The following is a 19,078-nucleotide window of genomic DNA, read 5'->3' as shown; positions in this document are numbered from 1 at the left end:
GGAAGGTCACTTTGAGCTTTGGGCCTCAGTTTCCTGGTGAGTGTCAGGTGGGTCTCCCCGCCTTTACCCGGGTTTCGAGATCCGGGCTTCGAGACCGTGGCTCAAAAGGCAAGAACCTCGGGGCTGGTTGGGCAGGCGGGGCCCGGCGGCCGAATGGATTGGCTGGAGGCGGGGCAGCAGGACTCCGGGATTGGTCGAACCCAAGAGGGAGGGGCCCAACCTTTAAGAGGTGCGAGGGGGAGTGCAGGGTAGTGCGCTCCTCTGCCTCCTTCCTGCGGGGTTTACTAGTGCGTAGCGACTGTGGCGGCGGCGGTTACCACCCGAGTCGGGACGGAGCGGAGGCCGGAGGGGCGGAAGAGCATCCCGGCGTCCCGATAGCGGGCGGCGTGGCCCGCGGGTCATGGCCAAGGGAGAGGGCGCCGAGAGCGGTTCCGCGGCGGGGCTGCTGCCCACAAGCATCCTCCAAGTTGGTGAACGCCCGGCCCAGGTAAAGGTGAGAACCTGGCATTCGGCTGGAGGGCAAGGGGCCGGGTGCGCGTGTGTGTGCAAGCTGATGGGGGCGGGGGGCGCGAAGGATAAACCTGGTTCTGGGACACCTTGAGCTACCGGGGGACAGGAATGCCCAGGGGCAGGAGAGAGCCCGGTGGTGCCCTAGGGGCTGAGGATGGTGAAGTAGTTTTGTAGAAGACGCCGGCGCCCCCTTTTTGTCCACACTCCCTCCGCATCTCTGCGGAGCGCCGGCCGGCAGCTCCTCGTGGTGCCCAGCTCTGCGCTCTGCCTGGCTGTTTTTCGTTCTTCTGTGACTAAAGGCTTAGAAGCCAGAGAGACCCCAGAAATCTGGGGAGGTTCTGTTGGTTCCCCATCTCTCACCCCCTACTCCCCACCCCTCCATGCCTAAGCTTGAGCCTTAACTCTGTGTGAGGGCCGCTCAAGTTCATTCATAAGAACAAGGACTCTGCTCTTAAAGGAGCCGCATTCTTCAGGCATTTGTGTGAGTGTGGGTGTAGGGGCTCATGCCTTGTGCGTCTTGACCTTCGGCACCATCCCCAGCTCTCTGGGCATAATGAAGGACCAAATGAAATCAAGTAGCCCCAGGGAGGGATCCCAGGCAATTGATTTCTGCCTGGAAGGTTGCCTTTTACTTTTAATTTTAACTGATCCTTGCGAGGGAGCCTGGGTGAGCAATTAAGCTGCTATGTATGAGTAATCTCTACTCTCTCCTGGGCAACCTCAGCCTCCCTGGTGCCCCACCCAGAGAGAACCCAGTCCTGCACCGAGAGGTTTTTCCTCCCCTCTCCGAGGTCCCCTAGGAGCTGAGGAAGGGTAGGACAGCTCCTGGGTTGGCCTGAAACTCTGGCTGCCCCCAGGGGCCAGGGATGCTCTGGGACAGATGGAAGGAACAGCTGTGCCTGCAGCCAGCTGGGATGGGCCCCTAAAAGTCTCTAGAGCTCTCAACCAGTATAGGCAGGTGGGTCCTGGCCTCTGAACCAGGGCAAGAGCTGGGGTTGGGCCCCTACAAGTCTCTAGAGCTCTCAACCAGTACAGGCAGGTGGGTCTTGGCCTCTGAACCAGGGCAGGAGCTGGGGCTGAGGCTGGGTTTAGGCAGTTCTTGCCAGCAAGAGGATTTTCAGGTTGTGGCAGTTGGTGCTGGGTGGGGACAGGTCTGATGCTGGAGCATGGTCCCCTTCCAACCTGGAAAGGAACATGACTGAGGCTTTGGGGGGAGTTTTTAGGGATGGTGGGCTGATAAGAATCTGGGAGTAGGGTGAGGTGGCTTAGGGGAAACTTCCTCAGTATAGATTCCCCTTTTTCAGTTTCCTAAGAATAGAGAATACCTTTCTAGAAGTGCTATCTAGCTGGGTGGGAATAGGGCAAGACAGACTTGCTCCTCTTGGAGGAATTGGCTGGAGGGATGGATGGTCGGTCCTGTCTTTGGAGTTTTCTAGGATGGAGGCCAGGATCTTGGGTATCCTTTCATGTTTTTCTCTTTCCAGAAGGAACCGAAGAAGAAACAACAGTTGTCCATTTGCAATAAGCTTTGCTATGCAGTTGGGGGGGCCCCCTACCAGGTGACAGGCTGTGCCCTGGGGTTCTTCCTGCAGATCTACCTGTTGGATGTAGCTCAGGTGAGTGGACTGAGCCTGCCAGGGCTCCTGCAGTATCCCAAGGTTTTCCCCATCTGTGAAATGGGACTGGGAATCCCTACTTTGCTGCCTGTCAGAGTTACAGTGGATAAGAAATAAGAAGGTTTAGGGAAGTATCCAGAAGGGCAGTCGATCTGTCCCAGGAGTCTTAGCTGGCAAGGTCAGGCAACTCCTCCTTGTCTGGCAAGAGCAACAGAACCTGGAAGGGTAGGCAGTGGTGTGGGGGAAAATGGAACCCGCTGGTGACACTGTTCTTAGAAGAGATTGGCACACCATGTCCCCAGCTGGACAGTAAGCAGTCAGCTGGCTTGGCTGTGGGGTTGGTAGATATTGCCAGGCATGTGGATGAGGTACATCTCATTTTCACCTAAGGAGCAGAGGCATGTCAGAGTGCCCTCGAGTGCTGGGTTAAGTTAGGATGCCTTAGTACATAGGGTCTTTGGCTGGGATGGGTATTTAAGGTGAAGCTGGGCTCCTCTGTGCTTTGAGAAGCCTTGGCCGCTTGGCATCCTGAGAATTCACCTTGCCTGGATGGGAGAGTCGGAGGCTGAACAACCATGGCTCTCAGGGCTTCCACACTGGCCATTTTTTTCTATGTAGTATCTGACTTTGCAAGCAGGGCACCTTAGTTGTATCCATTTATAGGTCTGGAATACTGAGCCTCAGAAAGGGCAAATGACAGCATTCAGCAGCTAGTTTTCAAGCAACTTTCATGGGTTGGACCCTGAGTGGGGTGTAAATATGAGGAACCTGTAGCTAAATTATAAAACTGTGTTTAGTAAGTGTTAAAGTTGGAAATGTTAGATTAGGAAGACTGCCATGTGGGAGAGGCCACCAGTTCCCTAGCTTCCTGGTGCAATAGTAATAGTAGGGTCTTTAAAAAAAAAAAAAAAAAAAAGACCCTACTTGATTTTAGAGAGAAAGGAAGGAAGAGGGAGGGAGACAGAAACATTGATATGAGAGTGTAACATAGATCAGCTGCCCCCTAAACATCCCCTACCAGGGATTGAGCCTGCAACCCAGGCATATGCCGTGACCAGGAATTGAACCGGCAACCTTTCAGTGCATGGGACGACACTCAACCAACTGAGCTACACTGATCAGGTTGCAATGGTAGGGTCTTGATGGATGAGGAAGAGTCCAGAGAAGCTGTTTATTCAGGCTTAGAAGATTTGCAGGGAGGGAATAGCTTGAGTGGGTAGTAACAGGCCACTTTTTATTTTTATTTTTTTTTATCCTCACCCACGGACATTTTTCAATATTTTGTTCAGATAGAGTGGGAGGGGGAGAGAGAGAGAGAGAGAAACATTGACATGAAGGGGACACATCTAGTGGTTGCCACCCACACGACCCAACCAGGGCCGGGGACAAACTGCAACCGAGGTACGTGCCCTTAGCGGGAACCAAACCCGGGTCTCTCCAGACTCAGGCTCTAACAGCTGAGCAACCAGCCAGGGCAGACAGGCCACTTTTTAAAAGCATCTATATCCTGGCTAGTGTGGCTCAGTGGATTGAATGTCGTCCCATGGACTGAGAGGTCCTGGTTCGATTCCCGGTCAGGGCACATGCCCGGGTTGTGGGCTCGATCCCTGGTAGGGGGTGTGCAAGAGGCAGTCGATTCTCACATCGATGTTGCTATCTCTCTCCCTTCCTCGGTCTCTAAAAAAGTCCATAAAACATATTTAAAATGAAAGCATCTATAGGTTCCTTTTTCCACATCCAAGATAGAGCTTGAACTGTAAGATAACTCCCGTTATGTAGATGGGGAAATTGAGGCCCACTGTGGTCAACCAGCAAATGCTAACTCCGGTATCAGGTGGTTGGGGATTCAGGGCTTTGAAAGGGAGGCAAGAAATGATTCTGGATTCTAATTGATGGGAGTGTTTCAAGGGCAGTGAAGGGGAGGAAGTAAGGGGACAGACCTGGGAAAGTTTCTAAGAAAGCACACAGTGCTACAGCTATTAGAGAATGGTTACTGTCATTATTAACAAGGCAAGTGAAGATGCGTAAAGCCTGGGTGGGAGGGAGCCCCTGCTTTTGCCTACTAGTGAGGGCTGAGGCAGGTAGAAGGATGAAGGGGTCATCTTTTGCCTGTTCCCCATTCCAGGTGGACCCTTTCTCTGCCTCCATCATCCTCTTTGTGGGCCGAGCTTGGGATGCCTTCACAGACCCCTTGGTGGGCTTCTGCATTAGCAAATCCTCTTGGACCCGTCTGGGCCGCCTTATGCCATGGTGAGTAGAAGAGGCTCCTTCATGGTGAAAGAAGGCAGGGCTTCTGGCACGTATACTACCCTTTAGTTTTTCCATGTGCTTTGTCACAGGCTGAGGGGTGAGGAGAAGGAATGACGCAAAAACCTGAGTGTCGAAATTCCAGCTGAGGTCAGCTACCCCAGGCATGGGTCCTGGGATGCCCTGCCAGTTCATCCCCAGGCTGGCAAATTGTTAGATTGAGCAACTTCCCCCTGCCCAAACCCTACTGCTTCCCAAGGTCCATTCCCTTCCATGAAGCTGGAATTTAATTTTTCCCACTCAGCCACTTCCCATGGTGAGAGAGGTAGTACTGCATAGTGGCTGAGAGGTTATACTCTGGAGTCAGCCTGCTTCATTTTTAATACAGCTTCACCACTTACAGCTGTGCAACCTTGGACAAGTCACTTAACATCTCTGAGTCTCAAGTTTCTTCATCTGTAAAATGGGGATAATAATATGCCTGTCTCGTAGGGTTGTGGTAAGGATTAAATGTTTTATTTATTTATATAAAGTACTTACATATAATATATATGTGCCTGGCACATATTTAGTAATATCTAATTTAGCAGCCTTTCAGAATGGCTCCTAGTGGAATAAGACCAAGAATGGGATATCAGACCCATTACCTCTGGCCTCTTGGTATAAAACTTATAGTACTCAGCCTCAGGCTGTCTGACAAGGTGGGGGTTGGGGGTGCTACAGATCAGACAGCAAAGTGAGACACAGGACAGGCTGACAGGCTGGAGCTTTGGTTCCCTCCAGGACATCCTGCTTGGTGGTGGAGGGGGTGGGGGTGGGGGGACATTTCCTTTAATCTCCAGCCCATCCATGCTCAAGTGGGCGCCTTCCTGCCCCAGGGGCGCCCATACCTGGTCTCCGGCCTTCAGCCTTCAAAGCTCTTCCCACAGCCCCCGCCTCTCCCCAACAGCTTCCTTTCCCACGAGCCCCCCCTTACCCCCCTTGCACTAGTCCTGCCAGCCCCTGGCTAAGGCCCAGGTTGGGGCCTTTGATCCAGACTTCAGGGCCAGGGGGCAGGACAGCCTGCTTTACCTGGGCAGGCTGCTCAGGGCTCCCTACTGCTGGAGCCACACACCAATGAAGCTAGGCCCGTACCGCCTCCCTGGCAGCTGGTGGGAGGTGGGGCCCTGCTGCCACATCTCCTCATGAGGCCCAGCCAATGGGAGGCAGCCGCCCTGGCCAGCCCAATCAGACAGCGGCCCAGCCCGGGTTACTCCCAGTCACATTCGGTTCCTCATCAGCTGCTCAGCTGCCTAGGGGAGAGGATGGAGTGTCTGAGGAAAGCTGACGCCCTTGTTCTCTGAGGAGACACGTGGATCTGGGCAGGGGGGTGGCAGTGGGAGTGGCGGTGGTGGAGGAGGGTAGGGAGGGAGAACCCGGGAGGCCCTCCCTGTGGCCTCCCCTTGGGCAGGTGTGGCAGCTGGCTTGGTGAAGTTGCTGAGGCCCTTCAGGCTGGTTTTTGCTTTAGTACATGTCCTCACCTGTGTGCATGATAGCACCCTTGTCGGAGGACACACTGGCCCAATCATGCTGAAGTGCTGCATGTAGTGTATGGGACTTCCTCCCCGTCCATACCACAGTTCGTGTGGGCCCCTCCTCAGGCCTGGGACCTGACACCCTTTCTATCAGTATGGGGAGAGGTGGAGCCCTTCTTGGTTCATGGGCCCTGTGGCCACTCACCCCCCAGGCTTTAGAACAGATCTGCCCTCAGACATAGTTTAAATCCCCCCTTCAGACCAGGAAGACTTTGACAGACACTTTCCCTGGAGTTCCCAAAGCCACCCCATGAGAGACAGTGTGTCAGCAGGGCCACATGGAAAAGCCGAGATGCAGCAGGGCTGGACCTGAGGTCTGATTCCCAGCCCAGTGCTCTCCACAGCCCCCTGACTGTGGGCTTGTCCTCTCCCCCTGAGCTTTCCTGGTGTGATAATCACAGCAAACACTTACTGTATCCCAAACACTGTTCTACATTTTTTTTTTTTTTAATCCTCACCCGAGGACATTTTTCTATTTTTTGTACAGGTAGAGTGGGAGGGAGAGAGAGGAACAGAGAGAGAGAGAAACATCGATGTGAAAGGAACACATCAAGTGACTGCCACCCGCACAACCGACCAGGGCCGGGGACAAACTGCAACCGAGGTATGCGCCCTTAGCGGGAACCGAACCCGGGTCTCTCAGGACCGCAGGCCGACACTCTAACCGCTGAGCCAAACCAGCCAGGGATGTTCTACATTTTAATATCAACTTATTTAAGTCTCAAAACTACTTCAACCCTAGGAAACAGAACCAGCGGTTTTTTTGTTTGTTTTTTTATCCTCACTCGAGGACATTTTTCCATTTTTTGGTCAGATAGAGCGGGAGGGAGAGAGAGGAAGAGAGAGAGAGAGAAGCATCGATGTGAAGGGACACATCGAGTGGCTGCCACCCGCATGACCAACCAGGGCCGGGGACAAACTGCAACCGAGGTACGCGCCCTTAGCGGGAACCGAACCCGGGTCTCTCTGTACCGCAGGCCGACGCTCCAACCGCTGAGCCAAACCGGCCAGGGCAGAACCAGCGTTTTTACCTGGCCTATGTGGCCCTACATGACCTGGTGTCCCATTTCCTCTCCAACCTCATCTCCTAGTTGCATTGCCCATGCTCGCTGCATTCCAGCCCCACTGACTTCCTTTCTATTCCTCATACCTGCCTGGCATATTTGCCTAAAGATGTTTGCACGGACTGTCCCTCTTGCCTGACACACTCTTGCATGCTGTACACGTCTGCGAGGCCAACTTCCTCCTGTCATTCAAGTCTGCACAGATGTCACCTTCTCAAAGCCACAGACAGGCTACCCTGTTTACTCAGTTGTGAATTGCACCCCCATCCTCCCAATTTCCATTTAGCCTCCTTTTTCTTTAATATGTCTATATGCCTTTTTTTTTTTTCTTTCTCTTTTTTTAAATCCTCACTCGAGGATATTTTTCCATTTATTTTCAGATAGAGTGGGAGGGAGGGGTAGAGAGAAAGAGAGAGAAACACCAATGTGAGAGACACATTGATTGGTTGCCCCCTGTACAACCCAGGGCTGGGTACCTAACTGCAACCTACGTATGTGCCCTTGACCAGAATTGAACTCGTGACTCTTTGGTCCTCAGGCTGATGCTCTAACTGCTGAGCCAAGCCCACCAGGGCTATATGCCTTTTTTGTGGTAAAATATACATAATAGCCTAGCCAGTGTGGGTCAGTGGTTGAGCGTCGACCCATGCACCAAGAGGTTGCTGGTTCGGTTGCTGGTTTGATTCCTGGTCAGGGCACATGCCCAGGTTGTGGGTCAAATCTCCAGTGGGGGGCATGCAGGAGGTGGCCAATCAGTTTTCTCTCTCATTGATGTTTCCACCTCTTTCTTCCCCTCCCTTCCTCTCTCTCTAACAATCAATAAAGAAAAAAAAAGATTTAAAAAATGTATGTACATATATATATAATAAAATTAACCATTTTAGCCATTTTTTTAAAATCTTCACCTGAGGATACTTTCCATTGATATTCATTTATTTATTTTATCCTCACCCGAGGACATTTTTCCTTTTTTTTTATTTATTCAGATAGAGCGGGAGGGAGAGAGAGGAAGAGAGAGAGAGAGAGTAACATCGATGTGAAAGGGACACATTGAGTGGCTGCCACCCGCATGACCTAACCAGGGCCGGGGACGAACTGCAACCTAAGTACATGCCCTTAGCGGGAACCAAACCTGGGTCTCTCTGGACCACAGGCCAACACTCTAACCGCTGAGCCAAACTGGCCAGGGCTCCGTTGATATTCAGATACAGTAGGAGGGAAGAAGAGAGAAAGAGAGAGAAACATCGATTTGAGAGACACATTGATTGGCTGCCTCTTACACAACCCCAACAAGGGCCAGGGATCAAACTGCAGCTGAGGTACATGCCCTTGACAGGAATTGATCTGGTGATTCTTTGGTCCACAGGCTGATGCTCCAACTGCTAGGCCAAACTGGCCAGGGCCATCTTAACCCTTTTTAAAAATAATTTTCTTTAAAAATATTTTTTTTTCTTTATTGACTTTAGAGAGAGAGAGGAAGTGAGAGGGAGAGAGAGAGAGAAACAGTGATGAGAGAGAACATCGATTGGCCACCTCCTGCATGTCTCCCACTGGGGATTGGGCCCACAATCTGGGCATGTGCCCTGACCGGGAATCAAACCGGCAACCTTTTAGTACATGGGCCGACACTCAACCGCTGTGCCACACCCGCCAGACAATTGTAACCATTTTTTAAGTGTACAATTCAGTGGCATTAAGTATATTCTCATTGTCTGACTTGTCACCACCCATCTCCAGAGCTTTTCCAGCTTTCCAAACTGAAACTCTTACCATCAAACAGTAACTCCCCACCTCTCCGAACAGGAGATACAAATAGCCAAGAGACATATGAAGAAATGCTCATCATCACTAATCATCAGAGAGATGCAAATTAAAACAACAATGAGGTATCACCTCACACCTGTCAGAATGGCCGCCATCAACAAATCATCAAACAACAAGTGTTGGCGAGGGTGTGGAGAAAAGGGGACTCTAGTACACTGCTGGTGGGAATGCAGACTGGTGCAGCCGCTATGGAAAACAAAATGGTGTTACCTCAAAAAATTAAAAATTGAATTTCCATTTGACCCAGTGATCCCGCTTCTAGGAATATACCCTAAGAAGCCTGAAACACCAATCAGAAAAAATATATGTACCCCCATATTCATAGCAGCACTATTTACAATAGCTAAGATCTGGAAACAGCCCAAGTGTCCATCAGTAGACAAATGGATAAAAAAACAATGGTACATCGGTTGCAGTTTGTCCCCGGCTCTGCTTGGGTCGTGCGGGTGGCAGCCACTTGATGTGTCCCTTTCACATCGATGTTTCTCTCTCTCCTTCCCTCCCACTCTATCTGAATAAAAAATGGAAAAATGTCCTCGGATGAGGATAAAAACAATAAAAAATAAAAAAAGCAATGGTACATATGTACAATGGAGTACTATGCAGCTGTAAGAAAGATCTCTTATCCTTTGAGATGACATGGAGGGACCTGGAAAGTTTTATCCTAAGTGAAATAAGCCAAGCAGAAAAAGACAAATACCACATGATCTCACTTATATATGGAATATAATGAACATAACAGTCTGAGAAATATGGTAGACCCAGAAACATGGAAGTAGGGCACAGACTGACATCCCTCAGAAGAGGGGGTGGGAGGGTGGGAAGAGATAAACCACAGAACATATATGCATGTACGCATAACCAATGGACATGGACAACAAAGCCGGGGACGGTGCAGGGGGGGCGGGATGGGGAGGAGGGTATCAATGGGGTAAAAAAGGAGAAACATCTGTAACAAAAATAAAATTAAAAAGGTTTTTCACAGTTTAAAAATAATAATAAAAAAATAAAATAAAACAAAAAAACAGTAACTCCCATTCACCCTCTCCCCAACCCCTGGCAACTACCATTCTTCTATTTTTGTCTCTGTGAATTTGACTACTCTAGTTATGTCACATAAGTAGAATCATATGGCATTTGTCCTTTTGTGTCTGGCTTATTTCACTTAACATAATGTCTTCAAGGTTCATCTGTGTTGTAGCATGTGTCAGAATTTAATTCCTTCTTAAGGCTGAATAATATATATAATATATAAGTTTAATATATATCCTTCCTTCCCTCAGGATTATCTTCTCCACACCCCTGGCCATCATTGCCTACTTCCTCATATGGTTCGTGCCTGACTTCCCACAGGGCCAGGCCCTATGGTACTTGCTTTTCTACTGCCTCTTTCAGACACTGGTCACGGTGAGTGTGGGCACCTCCCCTGGGTGTCAGGGCAAGGGTGAGGGCAGTCCCTGGGGCCTCTGGGGTTGGTGCCCAAAGCCACATCTGTCTGTCCATCATCTGACTGGCCGAGGGCCTCTCTTCCATGCCAGTGTTTCCACGTTCCCTACTCAGCTCTCACCATGTTCATCAGCACAGAGCAGAGTGAGCGGGATTCAGCTACTGCCTACCGTAAGTCTCTCCCTAGCCCACTGATCCCACCCACCAGGAACCCTGGGTCCCCCACTCCTTGACCCTCCTGCCACATTTCTTCCCTTGCTGGGAGTGGTTATAAAAACTTTTTAAAATATGTTTTTATTGATTTTTTTAGAGAGAGAGGAAGGGAGAGAGATAGAAACATCAATGCGAGAAAGAAACATTGATCAGCTGCCTCATGCACACCCCTGTACTAGAGATCAAGTCCACAACCCGGGCATGTGCCCTGACCAGGAATCAAACCAGGACCTCTCAGTCCATGGGACAATGCTCAGTCCACTGAGCCACACTGGCAGGGTGAAACCATTTTAAAAATAACTGAATCCCGCCCTAGCTGGTTTGGCTCAGCGGTTAAAAATAACTGAATCCCCTTATGGCTCTGGTGAGACCAGAGAGATGCAGGGACTAGCCAGAGGTCATACTGAGCAAGGTCATGAATTTAGGCCAAGGTGCCATCTGCCCCACCACCCTATGGCCACCCTAGTTGGAGCTGCTACCATCATTTGGCTAGAACTGGGCTTCTATTCACTTGACCTTTCTCCCTGGGGGCCCACAAGCCATGGGTGTCCTCCAAAAAGGACCTTCTTTTCACTGCTCAGGGATGACCGTGGAGGTGCTGGGCACAGTGCTGGGCACAGCGATCCAAGGGCAAATCGTAGGCCAAGCAGATATGCCTTGTCTTGAGGACCCCAATGGTTCAGCAGTGGCCTCGGAAGGTGCCAATCGTACACACAGCACCAACTCACTCAGAGAAACGGTGAGGCCCCTTTCAGGGTGGGGTATGGGGAGATGAGGAACAATGGGATGGTTTGCAGTCATCCTCAAAATAGTAATAATAGCTATTGTTTGCTAAATGTTGGGCATTTGATATACAAACTGTAAATATGGCCACTTTGTGGGTTTTTGGTTTTTTTCCTTTATTGATTTTACAGAGAGAGGAAATGAGAGGGAGAGATAGAAAATATCAATGAGGGAGAACATCGATTGGCCACCTCCTGCATGCCCCCCACTGGGGATCAGGCCCACAACTTGGGCATGTATCCTGACCAGGAATTGAACCAGCAACCTCTTGGTGCACAGATCGATGCTCAGCCACTGAGCCACACCGGCCAGACAGTATAACCACTTTGTAGATAAGGAAACTAAAGCATAGAGGCTAAATAATTTGCCTAGGTGATAGGCTAGTGAGTTGCAGAAAGTAGATTTAGGGGAGATTTGAACTGTGGGTCCCCAGATTCCGAATCCGGGTGTCTTGACATTTTGTTCTGCTGAACTTTGCCCACACTTGGGAAACAGCAGCAGGACCAGGATGATTTTTCCCATTTCACAGATGGAGACAGTGAGGCCCCAGAGTAGAAGGGATTGGTCCAAGGTCATTGCGTGGAGCTGCTGGGTTGAGATGAGACCAGACTTACTGTCTCTCTACGTTGCCTTTATCCCCCTTTACAGCAAAATGCATACCTGCTGGCGGCAGGGGTCATTGCCTCCATCTATGTCATCTGTGCTGTCATCCTGGTCCTGGGTGTGAAGGAGCAGAGAGGTGAGAAGCTCTGAGGGCGGTCGGGGTGCAGGCCCCAGCACAAGATGGCTTTGTCCCTCTGCTTGGACCTCAGGTTTTGGGAGGGGCCTCTGCTCCTTCTTTACTGTTTCCTCTGGCCCACAGAACCCTATGAATCTCAGCAAGCTGAGCCGATGTCCTTCTTTCGGGGCCTTCGGCTGGTCATGAGCCATGGCCCATATGTCAGACTTATTACTGGCTTCCTCTTCACTTCATTGGCTTTCATGGTGAGTGGGGGCCTGACATGTTCAGCCTGGGGTTGGGGGCAAGGACTCAGGATGTGACAAGGCTGAGAGACAGGTGGAGTGGAAGGGGATGGGTAAACAGAGGTCCCGGGAGCATAGGGAGTGTCTTGGGGAGGCTTAGCCCCAATATCACATCTTTCCTTGTGTTTCCTCCCCACTCCCTGCCTCCTTCCCCAGCTGGTGGAGGGGAACTTCGCCTTGTTTTGCACCTACACCTTGGGCTTCCGCAATGAATTCCAGAATCTGCTCCTGGCCATCATGGTATGTGTGGGGCCCTGAGGGCGGGTAGGCAGCCTGGGCTGAAGTGACATAGATTGTGAGATGGCTCTTTGGAGAGTCAGAGGATATTTCTCAGAGTGATCCAAGGTCATGAAGGGGTGAGGGAGGTTTCTGAAAATAACTTGGTTGGATCTGACATACAATTGCTTAGGTAGCAGTGTGGAAAAGTTTGAGTGCGTGTTCATCATGTTGTACTCTTAAACCACTAATACAGTCTTTTAGTCAATTACATTAACACTGGGAGGAACAAAAAGAGTTTGGAGTTATATGTTCAAGTAGAGAAGGTAGCAAGAGCAGAGAGGTAGAGGCCAGGAACTTTGGAACTTTGGCTCAGTTGTACTCAGAGAAGGCAGGAGATGAAACTGGGACCTGCTCTCAGCCCCTTTGAGAGCCATCAAAGGTGCCTATCAACTTCCTCACTGCTCTGATGATGCCATCTGGCTGCTCTCAGGCAGCGCTGGGAGCACCTTTGGGGTCCCTGGAAGGGCAGGAGGGGTTACATGGCTCTAACCCACTTCCCTCACCCCTTTTCCATCTACAGCTCTCGGCTACATTCACCATTCCCCTTTGGCAGTGGTTTCTAACTCGGTTTGGCAAGAAGACAGCTGTATACGTTGGGATCTCAGTAAGTGGGACTGAAGGGGTAGTGCCTGGACTGGGGGTTGCTGGTGGGAGCCTCCCAGCTGACTCATCTTCCTGTACCCCCTTCCCTAGTCAGCAGTGCCATTTCTCATCCTGGTGGCCCTCATGGAGAGCAACCTGATTGTCACATATGTAGTAGCTGTGGCAGCTGGCATTAGTGTAGCAGCTGCCTTCTTACTACCCTGGTAAGTAGACAGGTCACCTGGGTATGTGCCCAGTCTCCCAGCCCCCACTTCTGAAGCTTCTTTGGGAGAATTCTGTGAGGGCTTCTCCTCTTGCAGGCCATTCTGTGGGTTTAGGTTGGGGGTAGGGAGCGGATCTTCCCATATAGTTGTCCAGGTTGTGAATTATGCAAAAACACCTAATCAGGGTGAGAAATGGGGGCTTAAGGCTGGTCTGCGTGTTACTTGCTTAGCGGAGCACCTAGTGGGGCTACCTCACCGTGGAGGAAGGAAGGGACCTTCTTAGTCACATGCAGTTGCCATCTCCTCACTGAGCTGTGTCCATGGAGCTGCAAACTCCCAGAGGGCCACTTCTTCTCATGGACACAGAGAGGTGTCAGATGGGCTAGTAGGGACCTGGGGTTGTGAGGTGGATGAGCCCTCATGGCTGCCACTACTCTGTACAGGTCCATGCTGCCCGATGTCATTGATGACTTCCACCTGAAGCAGCCCCACTCCCATGGAACCGAGCCCATCTTCTTCTCCTTCTATGTCTTCTTCACCAAGTTCGCCTCTGGAGTCTCACTGGGCATCTCTACCCTCAGCCTTGAGTGAGTGGGTGGGACCCTGGGGCAGTGCTAGACAGGAACAGTCTCTAGGCACCCCATCCTCACCACTCACCTTCCCATTGGGTCCCACAGCTTTGCGGGGTACCGGACCCGTGGCTGCTCCCAGCCAGCACCTGTCAGGTTTACATTGAAGATGCTGGTGACAATGGCCCCCATAGCCCTCATTCTGCTGGGCCTGCTGCTCTTCAAGCTGTACCCAATTGACGAGGAGAAGCGGCGGCAGAACAAGAAGGCCCTGCAGGCTCTGAGGTGAGAGGGAGGGGACAGGGAGGTGGACGAAGGGCATCATCCAGTCTAAGTCCTCAGCTCGTGCCTCCTGTGGCCATGTCCAGACTTTCTTCCATACACCTTCCCTTGACAGCCCCTCTTCCACCCCTCCGCTCAGCCAATTTAAAGATTGTTTCTAATTGACTTTTTAGAGAGAGAAGAAGGGAGAAGGAAAGAGAGAAACATCGATGTGAGAGTATAGGCTGCCCCCTACAGAGGCAACCTGAGCATGATGTGCCCTGACTGGGAATTGAACCCACAACCCTTCAGTGCACTGGATGACACCCAACCAACTGAGTCATACCAGCCAGTGCCTTCTGCCAGTTTACAATAATGGCAGCATTTATTATGTTAGGCTCAGCGGTTAGAGTGTCAGCCCGCGGACCACAGAGTCCTGGGTTCGGTTCCTGTTAAGGACATGTACCTCGGTTGCAGTTTGTTCCCGGCCCCAGTTGGGGTCGTGTGGGTAGCAGCCACTCGATGCGTCTCTCTCACATCGATGTTTCTCTCTCTATTCCTTCCTCCCTCCCTCCCGCTCTACCTGAAGATAAATGCAAAAATGTCCTCAGGTGAGGATAAAAAAAAATGATTATAATAGTGGCAGCTTATATTTCTTGAACACATAGTTGCATGCCAAGTGGTTTTACATTTATTCATTCACCAAATGCTTACTGAAAGCCTACTATGTGGCAGGCATTGCTCTAGTAAATGAAACTAAAATCCCTGCCCTCAAGGAGTTTGTTTTAGAGAATGTGCATTCATGACCTTCTGTAGTCCTCCAGCAACCCTAGTTGTTTGTCATAAGGTCCTATGATTCCCACTCTGCAAATGAAGAAACTCAGGCTTAACCAAGAAGAATGACTGGCCCAGCTGATGAAGGGCAGAGCCTGGTGTTCTGACTCCACACCCTGCGCTCTGACTCCACACCCTGTGCTCTTCATGGCACTCCTGGCGTATAGGACCTCAGGTGTGGCCTGAGCCCTGCGTTTTGGGAGATCAGAGGCCAGGTTGGACTGAGTCATGCCAACCCATCAGCCAGCCTAGAAACATTGGTTGCCTTCCATATGTGCCCTGACTGGGAATCCAACTGGTATCCATCTTGTGTGCACAGGATGACGCTCAACTAACTGAGTCACTCCAGTTGGGCAAGAGAAGGGGGAGTGTTTTATACTTGCCCAACAGCTGGCTAAGACCGCAGGGCCAAAGATTATAAGAGGAATGAGGCAGGTGGGGCAAGGGAGGGGTGAGGATGATTCTTCTAACCTGTCTTCTCTGGCTCTTGCAGGGAAGAGGCCAGCAGCTCAGGCTGCTCTGACACAGACTCTACAGAGCTGGCGAGCATCCTCTAGGATCTGCTGTGTTGCCTGACGTCACCAAGCACAAGGCCTGGGTCACCAGTCCACATGAGGAATCTGGGCCTGCTTGCCTCCTCACTCAAGGTCTCCAGGTGCCAGAAAGGGAGCCAAAGAAGAGAGTAGGCAGCCCAGGACACCTCCTATACCCACCTTGGGGCAGGCTATTCATACAGCCCCTGCCTCTCCTCTCCCTGCTCAAGGGGCCGTGCCCTGGGGCTGCTACTGTGAATATGCCAAGGACTGATGGGGCCTACCCAAAGACACTAATGTAGAAACATTTTATACAAAGACTAATTAATAACTTAATGACTTTGTATATAGTAATGTGTGTGTGTGTGTGCGTATGTCTGTGAGCTATTAATGTTATTAATTTTCATAAAAACTGGAAAACGGAGCTGCCTATTTCTGTTTTTGTACTTTATCACTCACTGAGCCCCTCTGTGCCAAAATTCAGATAGTAAGAGGGAGCACTGAGCCGAAGGGACCCTGGGTAAGGAGAACGAGTCTGGAGGTGTGATAATAGTATTGGCTAACATTTACTGAACACCTGTCTTTACCAGGCATGGTGTGGAGGCTTTACATTCACTTTGCTGGTGTTCTCATTTAATCCTGGAAACCATCCTTCTAAGTCAGAGTTTGTCTCCATTTTATTTATTTATTTATTTATTTATTTTTAACTTTTTTTTCCCTTTATTGACTTTAGAGAGAGGAAGTGAGAGGGAAAGATAGAAACATCGATGAGAGAGAACATTGATTGGCCGCCTCCTGCATGCCCTCCACTGGGGATCGGGCCCACAACCTGGGCATGTGCCCTGACTGGGAATCGAACCGGTGACCTCTTGGTGCATGGGTTGACACTCAACCACTGAGCCACACGGGCTGGACAACTTTATTGAGTTTAGAAAAAGGAAGGGAGAGGGAGAGAAACATTAATGTGAGAGAGAAACTTTGATCGGATGCCTCGGGCACATGCCCCAACCAGGGATTGAACCCATAACCTGGGTATGTGCCCTGACCAGGGATCAAACTCACCACCTTTTCATGTATGGGACAATGCTCCAACCAACTGAGTGAGGCACACTGACTGGGGCTGGATTTGTCCCCATTTTATTTTTTATTTTTGTTTCTAATCCTCATCTGAGAATCTTTTTTTTTTTTTTTCCTATTTATCATGAGATAGAGTGGGAGGGAGGGAGAGAGAAACATCGATGTGAGAGGGACACATCGACTGGTTGCTTCTTGCATGACCTGACCAGGGCCAGGGATAAACCACAACCGAGGTATGTGCCCTTGACCAGAATCGAACCTGAGACTCATTTGTCCACAGGCCGATGCCCTAACCACTGAGCCAAACCAGCCAGGGCAGGATCTGTCCCCATTTTATTTTATTTTTTTATTCTCACCCGAGGACATTTTTCCATTTTTTGTACAGACAGAGTGGGAGGGAGAGAGAGGAAGAGAGAGAGAGGGAAACATCGATGTGAAAGGGACACATCGAGTGGCTGCCACCCGCACGACCAACCAGGACCGGGGACAAACCGCAACCGAGGTACATGCTCTTAGCGGGAAACGAACCCGGGTCTCTCCGGACTGCAGGCAGACGCTCTAACCGCTGAGCCAAACCGGCCAGGGCTGTCCCCATTTTAAAGATAAGGAAACAGCCCAGCCAGTGTGGCTCAGAGTGGATTGACTGTTGTCCCATGGACTGGGAGGTCCTGGTTCGATTCCTGGTCAGGGCATATGCCCAGATTGTGGGCTAAACCCCCAGTGGGGGGCGTGCAGGAGGTGGCCAATCAATGTTCTCTCATAATGTTTCTCCCTCTCCTTTCCTCTCTCAAATCAAAGGGAAAAAAAATTTTGTTTTAATAAAATAAAATAAAGATGAAGAAACAGCTTCTGTGTTGAGAGGGACTTGGCTAACACATAGCCAAGAGGACCGAACTGGAATTCCATATTAGGTCTGTGAGACTCCAGTATGTTCACCGTGAGACTCCAGTATGTTCACCACCAACCTCTGTTCCCCTTTGTCTGGTAACAACTGATCTATTGTCAGATGGTTCAGACCCAGATGTGGTGTTTTTGCACCCTGTGTGGGCCTGAGCATGTGGGCCTGGCTGTGCTGAGGTAGATTCTGTGTGATGGGACATGTGGGGTCCTAGGGACCTATGATTCTTTCTTTACAATTGTTAATGATAGTGTTGGAAAGTGAGAATGTACCTGGCTGGGTATATGTGTATCAGTTGAAGAGGGGTCTCACTGGTGTGCTGGTGAAAACCACCTCTGGCAGGGAGGACACTGGGGAGGCCTAGTTTGTAGCATTTGCCTATTTCCATGGTGTATATACTCCCACTATAGCCAATTTCAAGTTGCCAGTCATTGTACTATCTTGCAAAATTCCTGAAAATTTAGCAATCGGCTCTGTCAAATTGGTAGAAGCCTGCAGATCACTGGGTTTTAAATCCTTAAGCCAAGCTCCAAATGTCAGAAAAAGCAAAGCTGTCAGGGTCAGGAGCTACCAGTTCAACCTCTTTTTTTATAAATGGTAAATGAGACCCAGAGAAGAGAAGCATTTAAGACTGTTTAGGCTTGGTTTTGGGTGTGGGGCTACATATTTTGCTAATGAAATTCTGCCAAGCCAGTTTTATAAATTTATAAAGTGATGCTAACAGGAACTTAATAAAGATCAGTTCAATTAGTTAATTCTTAACCACCAAGTCCTGTTTTTGTTTTTTTAATTTCTATGCTTTTTATTTATTTTTATCCTTACCCGAGGACATTTTTGCATTTATCTTCAGATAGAGTGGGAGGAAGAGAGGGAGGAAGAGAGAGAGAGAAATATCGACGTGAGAGAGACACATCGAGTGGTTGCCACCCACATGACCCCAACCAGGGCCAGGGACAAACTGCAACCAAGGTACATGCCCTTAGTGGGAACTGAACCCAGGACTCTCTGGTCCGCAATCCGACGCTCTAACTGCTGAGCCAAACCGGCCAGGGCTAAAAATTTCTATGCTTTTTAAAAAACAGCCCTGGCCGGTTTGGCTCAGCGGTTAGAGCGTTGGCCTGCGGTCCACAGAGACCCGGGTTCGGTTCCCGCTAAGGGCACGTACCTTGGCTGCAGTTTGTCCCCGGCCCTGGTTGGGTCGTGTGGGTGGCGGCCACTCGATGTGTCCCTTTCACATCGATGTTTCTCTCTCTTCCTCTCTCTCCTTCCCACTCTATCTGAGTAAAAACTGGAAAAATGTCCTCTGATGAGGATTAAAAAAATAAAATAAAATAAAAAATAAAAAACATATGTTTTTATTGATTTTTTTTAGAGAGAGAAGAAGAGAGAGAGAGAGGGAGAGAGAGAAGTATCAATGAGACAAACATCAATTGGCTGTCTCCTGCATCTCCCCCACTGGGAATTGAGCCAGAAACCCGGGCATGTGTCCTGACTGGGAATTGAACCGGCAACCTCTTGGTG

General features: G+C 50.1%; 1 protein-coding gene across 2 annotated transcripts; it reads left to right on the top strand.

Annotated features, from left to right (window-relative positions):
* Positions 1-253: 253 nt before the first annotated feature.
* On the top strand, positions 254-15,958 carry MFSD2A (major facilitator superfamily domain containing 2A). 2 transcript variants are annotated; one of them, XM_036256157.1, is made up of 14 exons: positions 254-493; positions 1,995-2,126; positions 4,252-4,376; positions 10,119-10,242; positions 10,374-10,452; positions 11,076-11,233; positions 11,926-12,016; positions 12,140-12,261; positions 12,457-12,540; positions 13,100-13,183; positions 13,273-13,385; positions 13,829-13,972; positions 14,063-14,239; positions 15,543-15,958. In XM_036256157.1, exons 1-14 carry the CDS (start codon positions 401-403, stop codon positions 15,604-15,606), a joined length of 1,590 nt encoding a protein of 529 aa, XP_036112050.1. In that variant the 5' UTR covers positions 254-400; the 3' UTR covers positions 15,607-15,958. The 2 variants fall into 2 exon arrangements, with proteins under 2 accessions (XP_036112050.1, XP_036112051.1); XM_036256158.1 differs by having other exon boundaries at positions 274-487.
* The last annotated feature ends 3,120 nt before the right edge of the window (positions 15,959-19,078 follow it).

This window comes from Molossus molossus, unplaced genomic scaffold, assembly GCF_014108415.1.
Source record: "Molossus molossus isolate mMolMol1 unplaced genomic scaffold, mMolMol1.p scaffold_m16_p_12, whole genome shotgun sequence".
NCBI lineage: Eukaryota > Metazoa > Chordata > Mammalia > Chiroptera > Molossidae > Molossus > Molossus molossus.
Note: the sequence above shows the minus strand (reverse complement) of the source record. Positions and strands in the feature narration are given on the sequence as shown.